Source organism: Charadrius vociferus, unplaced genomic scaffold (assembly GCF_000708025.1).
Source record: "Charadrius vociferus isolate BGI_N301 unplaced genomic scaffold, ASM70802v2 scaffold549, whole genome shotgun sequence".
Taxonomy (NCBI): Eukaryota; Metazoa; Chordata; class Aves; order Charadriiformes; family Charadriidae; genus Charadrius; species Charadrius vociferus.
Genome location: NW_009650103.1, coordinates 5,072,994 through 5,085,493, shown reverse-complemented (window position 1 = coordinate 5,085,493; position 12,500 = coordinate 5,072,994). Strand labels below are relative to the sequence as shown.

Sequence of the window (12,500 nt, the reverse complement as noted above, 5' to 3'; positions counted from 1 at the left end):
AAAAAGAAACTTAAAGCATTAATTGCTGAAGTTGTAAATGAGAGAATCAAGCTGGAAATGAAGGATGAAAAGGACCTGCCATGGAGCCCTCGCCACAGAGGCTGCTGCTGTGGGTGGTATTTCATCCCAGGCATTCACGCCGACAGAAGAATAGATCTCTCGTTTATTTATCCTGGCGCCTTGTGTGCAGGCTACAGGGTCCAGCCCGCGAGGGTCTGAGCACTGTCAGATCTCATCGCTTACAGCGAGAGGTAGGACATTTAGCACCTATCACCATCAAGCCTATAATCCCTCAATTTACTAGCATCTGTTTGCCAGACTTACTACTCTCTCCCGTTTGGAGTAACAAGGCCAAAAATACTTCTCAAACACAGGAAAAATGTGCACCCTTGAAATGGCTAAAAGTATATCAAAAGCACAGTCCTGGTGTCTGATTGCAGGCAATAACAAACACAAGTACAGAGTTATTGGACCATCTCTGTGCACAGAACAAGAGCCTTCTTTCCAAGGCTATTACTTTTTAACTCATAAGGCTGAAAAATATAAAAATTCGAATCGCTTATAATCACGGCTCTAGGAAATTCTCTCTTCTTACGGTAGCAAGACTCATAGCTGTATCAAGGGCTATTCTGTGGTTCATCCCCAAAGATGCGATATTAAAAACACTCTTGCAAGAGTAATTAATACATGTATTAATGACTGCATTTACCTGACACCATGCTTATGGCTCTCCAAACTACTGTTCCCCTGGGTACTCACATTTAAATTATGTGGACTGTACAGTGAATTTCCTCCCAAGCCATCATTGTATCCTCCCGTCTGATTGATAACATGACGCAGGGTATCCACCTTAAAGTAAGGGGAAACAAAATTCATCATTCCGAATCTATTAAAACATCATCACTTACAATAGGCAACATTTTGAATTATGTGAGCCAAAAGGGTTTAGCATCTTCTATGAAAGGCAAATTTATCAATCAAGAATGACTGGCAGAATTTCAACAAATCCTTGCATGTTAAAAACCATACATCTTTGCTTCTCACACCAGCCAAACAACAACTTCCTCACAGCAGTGCGTCCTGTAGGTCCTTCTTAAGCGTCTGCAGCAAAGTGCTGTGCATATTTATATGTCTGTATGTGCTTGCATGTACGGGAAGAGATTATGGCATATATACTGCGTATAAAACATGGAGTTAGCCCTGTCTGAAAGGACTGGAAAAGTGACTGAGAATGAGTTGTATTTTAATAGCTCAGTTAGATGGGTTCTGACATTTAAATAAATAAATAAATAAAAGTTTGACCAATAAATAAACGAAAGGTTTAAAAAAAAAAAAAGAAAAAAAGAAAAGGAAAAAAGAAAGAAAATTCACTGGATTTACAGTGTCCATGGAAGTCAGACGCACCCAATCCCATTCCATGAGCTCAAGCCAGAGCCGAATGCATTCACAAAGCTTAAAATTTCAATCAGAAAAAAATCGCTCTTTCCTTTATATTTGTGAAATTCAATGCTGGGGTAAGAATAGGTCACATTCAGAAATATGCAGCCTCCACTTTGCAGCGAGGCACAGACCATTTAATAGAGCCAGAGTAAGGTGGAATTTTTAGCCCAAACCCTACCCTGCTAGAAAGGCCCTACTTTGGGGCATTTCTCCTACCTGTGACTGCACATTGGCTCCGACTTGGGACCCCTGGTAAGAATCCCCATTCAGACTCTGCATGTTCATGAACATGTCCCCAGAATTTGGGAGGTTAAAAGAACCAGAAGAACCTGGAAAGGAAAGAGTTAGGTAGCTGAATAACAGAGAGCTGCAAATATATAACCCCAGAGACCTGAGGGCAGGGGAAGGAGAAGAAGACAGGAGAGGAGAAGGAAAGGCAGCGCAGGGGAAGCCTGGGAGCCCCATGCGACACAGGTCAGCTTCTCCCTCTGGAAGAGCAGCCTGTACAACAACAGGTTGTTATGTTGAGAGCTTTCCTCCGGTGGATCGCTTCATCGTGAGATGCTATCACCAAACACTCGGAGAAAAACTCACTTTGAGTCTGTGCTTAATGTCTGCTTCAAAAGGAAATGGCTGGCAATTTCTAATTAGCTGATTTATTACCGTCAGAGGAGGAACTTTTTTCTAACTTTCTTTTGATTAAAGTTTTTTTCCCCCATGGATCTTTATACCCTTTGAAAGTTGTCTACAACTAAGTCACAGCAAAACTTCACTGTAAATGGTGTCAAAGATACCTGTGCTTTGTGGAAACCTTTGCCTCTGGAGCCCAAAAAAGCAACTTCCTCTTTACGAACTCCCATACTAATCTAATGCTTAGATTTGCAAAATGTCAACAACACACTAGCGAAACAATTTTTAAATACCGCAGAAGAACATGTGGTAGAGCAACTCCAAAATACAAGTTGCATCCTTAGATTTCTATATATAATCAACTCCATTTCAAGCAACCCAGAGTTTAAATTCTAATTAGTGCGTGCTAAAATATTCCTCTATTTTGTTCTTATCTTGACAATAAATTTAACAGATCTACAAAAACAGACTTGGAGCTCTGCCTCATTTTGTGTTATTTTCATCGAATGAGAAAAAGCTTAAAATATCTTTGGAAACAAAGAAGCTGCCAAAAGCCCAAGCCAGGCAGACGTTACCAGTGCAGGAATTACGTGAGGCCCACTCTGTTCCCTCGTGAGGCCGCAGGAGCTTCGCCGCCGAAGCCGCTGGGACCATCTACAGCAGTGCTCAGCCCTCACAGCGGTCCAGCCTGGAGGTCCATGGGCTTGGTCCCGCTCCCCGTGCCACAATTAGGTCTGTGAGAGAGCTGCAGCCTTCTCAGCCTGACCGAACTCACTAGGGTGCCATCGAGGGACTTCCTTTACGGACTGCCCTTCGGGATGCTTTAATGCACGAGCCGGGTACGTACCAGAGTTTGGTGTGGTGGGGGAGTTTGTCTGGTTGTTCTGGACGGCCGCGGCCACGGCGTGTGCTGCAGTCACAGCCGTCTTTGCCGCGTAGAGATTGGCTTCTTCCTGGAATTTCCCAATGTTCTTCTTGTACCTGATTCTCTTATTGCCAAACCAGTTGGACACCTGCAGTGGAGAGAGATGGGAAGGGTGAAGGAGGCAAAGAGCTTGACCCAGCAAAGCATGATCACTTTGAGATGTCATGTTTGGTTCAGCAAATATATGTGCCCCAATCCCCGACCCATATCTGCCAGGTACTCCAGTTAACTAAGCAGTAATGAAGCATCAGTTAACTATTACTATGGATATGAGCGAGATCTGGCTCCGCTCCTCTGTTGGCAAATTGATGCATGGGGGGGTGACTCTTTGATGACGACACATATCCTGGAGCTTGCTGCAGCATTTAGTACAGCATTGTCTCCTACTACTATGAGCCATTTGTCAACGAAATCAGTGCAAGACCCCGAAAGCTGCTCAAGGGGGACCAAGGTCTGGTTCAGTGAGGGCAAGCAGGCAGTGAGAGCAATTGTTCTTTATTTTTGGGCTGGAACAACCTTGGCAGCCCACTCATAGAATCGTGTTTGGTCGGCTGAAAATGAAAGGAATCATATAAATCAATAATGGCTGAAAAGTCACTTTGTCATCTCCCTTTGAAGATACTGTAGTGAAGCCAAGATGGCTCACGGGGCACCGACTATTAACCCACGCAGAGGTCACGGCTGGAGCCGCTCAGAGAAGTTCGTACAATCTTTCTCAGTGGCTTTGTTTAACTTCAGCTGCTGTAACAGAGCTCCTAAATAACAAAACCAGTTTGCAACACAGACCACAGCCAAGGCTGCCACAACAAAAAGCCTCTGCAACAACACAGAGGTAAAGATGGGGCAACCAGCAATAACACGAGTGGTTATCACCCAGCCGCCCGGCGCGGGGTGAGGCAGGGGCTGCGGTCCCACAGATGCGCCCGGCCATGCACCGCAGCGGCTCTGCAGCACCTCTCACGCCCCTGTGCTCCACCACAGCACCCAGTAAGGCACCCACACCGGAGCACCCAGTAAGGCACCCTGCTGCAGGCCGGAGACAAATCCTGCTTTACTTTATGCAGCATAGCTTTTGTTTAAACACAATTAATGAAAAGCCTCTAGCTTTTAACGGTAATACGAAAGGTACCTTATACATTCTGTTCCCTAGATAATACTCCACCGTACTCTATATATTGCACTTAATATTACCTTGTCAGTCACAGAAGCAATAATACATTAATGAAACCTAGCAAATAATTATTGTGGACAATCAGATTATGCTTTATTAACAGTTTCATAATTGAGGAATCTCTGTACATCAACTGTATTGTCCACGGATGTGTGCGAGACCCCTCTGTTTATGCACGCCCCTGGACCAATCAAACAACAGCCATCACTAATAAAGGTTTATTTAATTCTCACAGTAAAATTTTAATATCACCAGCAGCCTGGGGAAGCCTCAACGAGTGGATTTGCTTGACATCAGATCGTTTCCATTCTGCTAGTCCCAATACTTCTTAATCTTTAATATCAAGGCAATTAAAATTAATGGCCACTCATCCAGAGCCACTGTGGGCAGTGTTTCCTTGACATCAATTGTTTGATGGGATTACCTAGAGGTTAAACTAACAAGCAAGGTTTAATTGGAAGCAATGAGAGGAGCAGTGATCGTACGTTATGTTTAACCCGCATACCACATCTAAATGAATATCCAGAAATGTTAAACTATTTCTGAGATTAAAGCACGCGCCCTGCGCACCAGCAGAGCTCAGCATCCGGGGCTGCCGCGGCTGCCCGAGAAACCACAGCATCCCTCCGGGGTACGCAGTCACCGCCCAGGTCCCTTTGCCTCCCGGCCGAAGGACTCTTTGCTCTCCCTTGAAACACATCAGCGAGGGGCTGCAGCAGAGCATGCCATGGCCTGGGATGCGCAGGGACTCCAGCCGCAGCCAGGCGTGCATGGCCGACACGGGCAGTTGGATGCGTCCAGGACAGGGACAGGGCACCGCTGGAGCAGAGGCTGTGCCAGGATTTAGGCTGGATTTACCACCGTGGCATTTCTCCTGTGGGGCCGTGCTGGCTGCCTGCACCTTCCCCGGCACACCTCGCCCTCGCCGCTGGCATCGTCCCCGTCCCAGTGGAGGGCCAGGATGCTGGTGCTGGGCTGCCCCCCATCAGCACCCAGACCAGGAGGTGCCACGGCACCCTGGCTCCTCACCCAGCCCCACGTTCACCCCAAAAAAGAAATTTGTCTCCATTGCGAGCTGCTTCACAACACATTTTTCATTAAAACAAACTATCTTTTCACATAAAAAAACAATGAACATCTTTCTCCTCCTGATCATTGAAGGCCAATTAATTAATTGGGCTTAATTGTATATTACATTTCAAACAATACTGTTGCACTTATTTATCATGTTAATTGCAATGTTAAATAAAAAGACAATAAATTATTACTTAAATCGTCAAGATGCCTAACGTGGGATTTGGGATGGCACAGGCCTGCCTCGTGTCTCCGCACTGGGTGATTTCATGGGATAAATCAGTGCTCGTTCTGCAAAAGACACAGCTGACACAAGTGCGTCACTGCTGAAATTAGTGAACTACATATTTATGGATCATGGAAATTTTTCCACTGTGTTTGTAGCACACAGTTTGTGTTCCATACCTAATCAAATGGCACAAAATAGAAAAGTTTCAAAATCAATGTGGCACAATTATGATACATGATCTAAAACTAAGAATTCTACCCCTAGGAACTGTTTAATTAAGCAGACTTTTTTTTTTTTTTCCCCCTTGCTTCCCATATGAAGTCATGGGGTAAGAGTCTATATATCCATAGCTCCCCCTGCCAATCTGCTTACAGAAACAGACTCAGAAGAAGCAGGGACAGGAGTGTTGAAAACGAGCTTCTGCATTCTTTCTTTAAAAGAATTTTAAATATATCCCCTTGTCAACCACATCCTTCTTTTGTTTGAAGCAGTGAAAAATTTTATTGCTGTAATCCACTGACACGCTTTCAGCAATGACTATGCCCTTTCTCCAGCCCACATGATAGACTGATAGTTGTTCGTGACACCCTGAGAGAGGCTGATCTGCAAAAGTATAAAACATCAGCCTTGCAGCCATGGTAAGGGGAGAACAGATGATACAGTTTATCTCCCTCAAACATGTGCTGATCGGGTAGCTCTAAATTACAGCCGACGATGTTCTCTGTTAAGGACATTTTTTCCCTTAGAATTACCTTTTCCGTACTCTTAAAAATGAAATTGTGTGAGGTGTTCATCTTAATAAATAGTTTGTCTTTATGCTTTTCTTGAAAAACCTTCTCTACATATTACTTTAAACACCGATATCAAAACTGAAACCATCTATCTCCCATCTGCAACTAAATGATTCTGGGAGACAATTTTCTTTGCAGCTCAGTAAAGTGCTATGGCAGCAAGATTTCCAGTGAGCTGCTTAATCTGGGGGGAGGACGACCCAAAACACTCACTAATTAAGTGTTTGAGGGAGAAAATGTTCTGCCATGAATCTGCCCCCAGCATTTACAAGGCACTGACAGTACAAGAAAGAAACACCTTGGATCATCGTTAGGAGAAGCTACAGGGGAAGCCGGGCTCAGCCAGGAAAAGGACAAAGCCTCTTCATCAAACGTGAACCACAACCTCCAGGAGTTTGGAAAGCCATCCATTAACGTTCTTCCCCCCCACACACTTTTCCAGCTCTTTGCACCTCTGGGGAGTTTGTAGCACAGGAGGCAGACAGGGCACAGTGCCAGGCATGGCGATGTCTGATGGACTCCTGGTCGAGGCTGGAAACACGTGCGCTCAGAGATTTTTCACAGAAGCCCTGTGCAAGGTGTAGCTCAGTCACTCGCTTGGATGCCATTGCTTATCCCATGCGATGCTACTCCTGCCAGTATTTTAAATGACTGCTCAATTCACCCCCGATTTCTGGATTGCATCCTCTGACTTCTGCTGCCAACCACCGCAGCAGTGCACGCTGGGCTATTTTACAGTGCTTGCTCAGAGCTTTTCTGCTAGATGGCCTCAAAAATATACACATTTTTCAGTACAAAGAAAGACAACTCCAGCCCAATTTGACCTAGTAAATACCAACTAACCCCACAGTCCCACCGTGCGGCCTTTGGAAGTGGCTTTGAAAGTGCCTTTGAAAATCAAAGATTAGGATATCCGCGGTATTCCCATTTTCTGTCTGTGGCAGCAGATCTGTCAGGAACTTCAGCAACCAGCGGATCACGGGCACTCCCTCTCTCACATACGCGCTCCCCTCCCATTAGGTGACACATTGCCCCGTTTTCAGGCTTTCCCATCATCCGGAGGTTTTCCTAGCCATCCTGAAGCTCTGGCCACGGCCCCAGACCTGCGCCTCGGGCAGTTAGTGCCCTGGTTGTGTGGTCAGTGCTGCCCTTGCTCCAGGCGGGAAAACGTCACCCTGCAAAGCTCAGGACGCTGTACACAGTGCTACGGAGGACGCAATGCAGCTACTCTCATCGCTCACACAGACTTCCTAATGGATTCAAGAAACAACTAATTCATGCTCGTATCAAATATTAAAGAGACAAACCTATATTCACGTCACAGGCTCACTGCTGCTGCTGCATTTTTGGACCATCTGCCTGCCTTTTATTTCATTCTCCAGCATATACATTAAATCTTATCAAACAACCAATTAAGAAGGAAATCAGATCTATTAGCACTAGAAGCAATCAGTTATGGCTTCTCAAATGTTCCATCTCATTTCCTTCAGTCACTTCAGCCTTATCTAGATCTAGCTTTTTATCTGTCCACTCTGCGGGACCACTAACTCCTTCTCTGCCGGGCACAATTCTCTGTCTTCACAGCTCTTCAGCAGGTGTGTTCTTCTCCCTACCGTATAATCGCTCCCAATTACACTTTGCCAGCAGAGCTCAAGAACTTTCAGTTTCTCCAAGTTGGTGTTGATGATGTTGCCTCTCCTAACTACACAGCAGGTCGCCTCGGCTCACATCAGAAGATTTTGGGACACTACTTCCAAGAAGAATTGCTATAAACCACCTCGTGCCAAGAAGACTGAAACCAGCAACAAGATGTAGGGCTGCAGATCAAGACGCCCAGGTACTCCTCTGCTCTCGGGCTGTTTGGCCGGTTCCAGGCATCCACAGCAGCCGCAGGGACGTGTGTGGGCACAGAAGAGCTGCCCAGCAGCCACCACAGCTGCCCCCGTACCTGCTGGGGCTGCACTCACTTGCGCGATGTAAACAGTGACAAAGAGCAATGTGAGAGGGGATGAGTTTGGTGCTGAATTTCCCCCCAAAAATTCCTGCTCATCACCACAGCCACTTGTAAGCAGACTGGAAGAAACTGTTCTCATCTCCAGCCCTTACCTTTCCCTGGCACGGGCACTTCCCACCCCGCTCAGAGCATAGGACATGCCGCATGCCACAGAACGAGCAAGGAGAGCACGAGGTGCACACACACGTCTCCGCTGGCCTCTCACGTCACAGGGTATGTACTAAGGGTCCACCCAACGTCAATTAAGTAGTTTCAAATTTGGGGGAGCTGGGCAGCCTTTCCTTTGGAAGTCTTCAATAAAGTGCCTGAACTTTTCATGCATTCAAGGGAGACCTAGAAAGTAAATCTCAACTTGTGTCTTAATTATAAAACTAAAGGTTGCATTGCTAATAATGCCAATACTGCAGCCTGCAATCATTAATAGTTAACACATTCGCCGCAGGCATTGTTCCTCTAAAGGACCTGAAATATTGATAAGTGGAGCTGATGGAGCTGGGAGGAGATGGCACACCGGCCCTCACAACGGCGTGGCTGGAGAACTTGGGAACTGCTGGTGAGCCTTCCCTGCCACCCAAGTGCAAACTTTCCCAAGCAGTATGAGCCATATTTGCTGTGGGAATAATATTGGCTTTCTATCAAACGCACAGGCCACAAGAAATGCAAAGCGTTATTTTGCTTTTTAGGTTATCTGGTGAAGGAAAGCTCGATGGAGCAGTGTCATCGGCCTGAACATCGCTGCAAGACACCAGCCCAGAGCTGTAAGTATACTTTGGTCTATACAGAAAGCGGCCGTAGCCAACGACAGTGTGATTTCTGATTAGGGAGATGCTGGTTTCTTGCATTAACTTCACAGTAACATCTGTTATATGTGATAAAAGGAGCAAATCTGCCTAATACATTTTTGCTACAGAGAAACCACTTGTGCCACTTCAGTGTATCAAGAGGCTGAATTTCTGGCTGGCTTAGAAAAACAACTTCAAGCAATCAAAGAAATTCTGATCTATAGAGATAGATTATATGTTTGTCAATAAACTGGCCTTCCCCCGAAATGATGGTAAGTTGTAACGAATTCATAACAGACAGTAAGGCTCAGCAAGGAATCTTACTGACTGTGCAGAGAGAAAGCTGACGTAAGGCAGGGTGATAACCTCATGGCCTTTTATTTCTATCTTCATCTTTGTACACACGCTCTTTTTACCCCAGCACAGCCCCGGCCACCCACAGGCACGCTGCCTTTCCCGCAGAGCTTCGTCACGTTCTGTCACCCTGCTGACTTCATCGTGGTCAATAATGCAAATTTGAAGGGATTACAAAGGTGCGTTGGGCAGAGACCTCTTCCATGTCGCACACCTCCGTTGGAAGCACACCCCAGAGCCGGAGGGAGACGGCAGTTTTGCAGGGGGAGCGGGGAGGTCGACAGACTGCCCGGGGAGTGGAGGGCCAGGACACTGCTTACCTGCGATACTGTGATGCTGCATTTCTTTGCCAGCTCTTCTTTGGCTTCTTCACTGGGGTAGGGGTTACTGAGGTGGGAGTAAAAATACTCATTCAAGATTTCTGTGGCTTGTTTACTGAAGTTACGCCTTTTCCGTCTGAAACAAGAAAAGAAAACCACGGTTGTTCTTCCAGATGCAAACAGTGCGCCAGCAGCGTCAGCTGGGGTGGAAGTGACCCTTGTTTCACATGTCAGTGCCACAGCACACAGCGACACAACAGCAGCATCTCAGTACCACGATCCCTTTGGGGCAGCCCTCTGGCGGGGCTCTGGGCATCGTGCAGAGAGGGCAGCGGGCTGTGCCACCCACGTCTGGCCACGCAGGGATCTGCCTCCACATGGGGGTCAACCCGTGGATGCACAGACCATGTTGTGTGCTATAGCAGAAAACAGGACGAAGCAAAAGGCGAGGCAGGGCACAGAGCTGGGCAGCCCACCCGCACACCCCAGTGCACATCCCAGCCCGAACCTCCCGGCTGTTAAATAGCTCAGAGCTGACAGCAGCCTAACGAACCCCTCTCTATAGCAGCAGGTCAGCTGGGGCTGCTGCACAGGTGTCCGGGCTGAGCGCAGGGCAGGAGGACGGGTGGCCTCACTGCCGTGTCCTTACGTGGCACTCACTGCGCTAATTGGCTTCCGAGAGCAAGTGGCTCTCAGGGCTTTGCGAGGGAGTCCCATCTGTACACCCTCCTGCCGAGGGCCGCGCAGGGCCCAGGCTCTCGCGCTGCGTGGGACGGGTACCAAGGTGTGCAGCCCCGCAGCCTTACTAAAAAGCGAAGCCTTTCCGGAGCGCACTGCCCGGCACGACCTCCAGCCAGCCCAGCAGCGCGGCCGGGAGCAGCGCAGCCCCTGCGGCATGGCCGGCAGCCGGCCCGCTGCTGTGCTCTCTCCATACGGGTTACAGCGGCAGCATGTGCACAGCTGCGGTGCCTTCCCTCCGAGCCCATGTTTGCCGCGTTCCTTCTCCCCAGAACATCCTCTCCAAAGCACCAGTTAAACAGTTCCTTCGGAGCTCCCTTCCCCTCAGGGCTGGTTGCAATCAAACTGCCTGTGCCCGAGGCCAGCAGGCAGCCGAGCGGCAATCCCCAGCGCTCTCTTCCAGCAGTATCACGATGCTGCTAACTACGCTGTATCCTGGAGCAGGCAGACTCTCTCCCTAGAGCTATGTTTATCTCATTACTGTGCTTCCGCTCATTTTGCCTTATTTACCTTCCTCCTTTTTAAAGAAATCACTTTAAAATGTGCATCTGCAAGCTTTACCTTTTGCAGTTACTGGAGCTCTCCATAGACATTTCCTCCAACTGTTTGTAATTACCCTAATTTGCCACACCTGCCAGTGACCTCCTTGTTAATAAAATTATTTTGCTCTTGTTTAGCTCCTCACAGCTTTCAGGTGTGAAGCAGGAGCCGGCTGCCGAGGGGTGGCTCTGCATGGCGCCTGCTGCTCCTCCCCGCTCTGCCGGGCTCAGCTCCCGCTCTGCTGGCAGCCAGCGTCCTGCTGGGAGGGGGGGAGCCCTGGGGAAGGGATGGGGATGGGGACGCATCTCCCACCCCATCAGGGCTTCCAAACAAATCTGGCTGTGCCTATAAACCTTCTCCTAATCCCCACCTGCCTGCCTCCTCGCAGCCTGCAGAAAGCACAGCCTGTCGGAGGCCGGTGGGCTGCGGGGTCGGGCGCTGAGCTCCGCCAGCGACAGGGGTGTCCGAGGGACGCGTGTGCTGGCTGCGAGCGGTTCGGAAGGTGCTGCCTTCTCCCGCGCCCAGGTCACGCAACAGCTTGTTGGGAGACAGGCCAGCAGATCCGGCTTTCGGAAGCATCGTCACCCTTCTTACCTCGGGCGCGCGCAGCTGCTAACCCAGCGCCAGCCGCAGCCCGTGGGCACGTCCCTCCCAGAGAACTTGGCTCTTCCATTACAGGGTCAGCGTTTTGCAAGGCTGGCCTTATGCTGCGAGACATCGGTACCGGCAGCCATTTAAATAACTGCCGAGGTGACAAAACAGCCCTCTGCACAAACCCTACGTGACTCCCACATAAGCAGGGTAAACAAGCAATCATCGGGTAAACAAGCCCCAGCCTTTGCACTACAATATGTAGAAAAGACACCGGTGTTTATGAAAGCCCTCTGAAGGAAACCCCTTTTCACAGCACCCCCCTGGGTGAAGGACGAGGGCCCCGGGCTTTCCCAGGGGCAGAGCAGCCTGTCCTCGCGGGACCCTGCCCAGGCAGCGACGCAGCCCCCAGCAGGGCCAGGCTCTCTCTGGGCCGCACAGCAGCTGCCCCTTCCCTCCCCAAAAGGGCCAAGGACACTCGCCCCTGCCTTACCTGGCATCGAGGAACCTTGACCTTAAAATCATTACTGCTTCACAAGTACTTTGTTTGAGTTGCATCTGGATGGAGCTGAACTTTCGATGAATGATGCCCACCATCCTTTCAATCTCCTTGGGAGAAATGGGACGTGTCCGGCTCTGTTCTCTGAGAAGGTTCATCACATGTGTGGTAAACTCATTACACGCCTGCGGAGGAAGGAGAGGCTTAGAAATTGTTTTGTGCCATCCCACAAGGACAGAAGCTCCTTCCTGGCTGCAGGGGGGAAGGCAGTGCCAGGGGGCGGGGGGACCCTCGCTCTGCCCCATCCCCTCTGCGCACACGCGGCTGTGAGACCCAGGACTGTCCTGCAGCAGCCAGGGGAGCCAGGCAACCGTGGCACGGCTCCTTCCACGCCTATCCCCT

At 48.9% G+C, this 12,500-nt stretch overlaps 1 protein-coding gene across 1 annotated transcript in view; it reads right to left on the bottom strand.

Moving 5' to 3' along the window:
- The window catches only part of PBX3 (pre-B-cell leukemia homeobox 3), a 90,034-nt gene that overhangs the window by 3,689 nt on the left and 73,845 nt on the right, over nucleotides 1-12,500 (bottom strand). Inside the window, 5 exon segments of the mRNA XM_009892370.1 lie at nucleotides 760-849; nucleotides 1,657-1,769; nucleotides 2,918-3,083; nucleotides 9,731-9,866; nucleotides 12,093-12,283. Coding sequence (XP_009890672.1) covers nucleotides 760-849; nucleotides 1,657-1,769; nucleotides 2,918-3,083; nucleotides 9,731-9,866; nucleotides 12,093-12,283 — 696 coding nt within the window.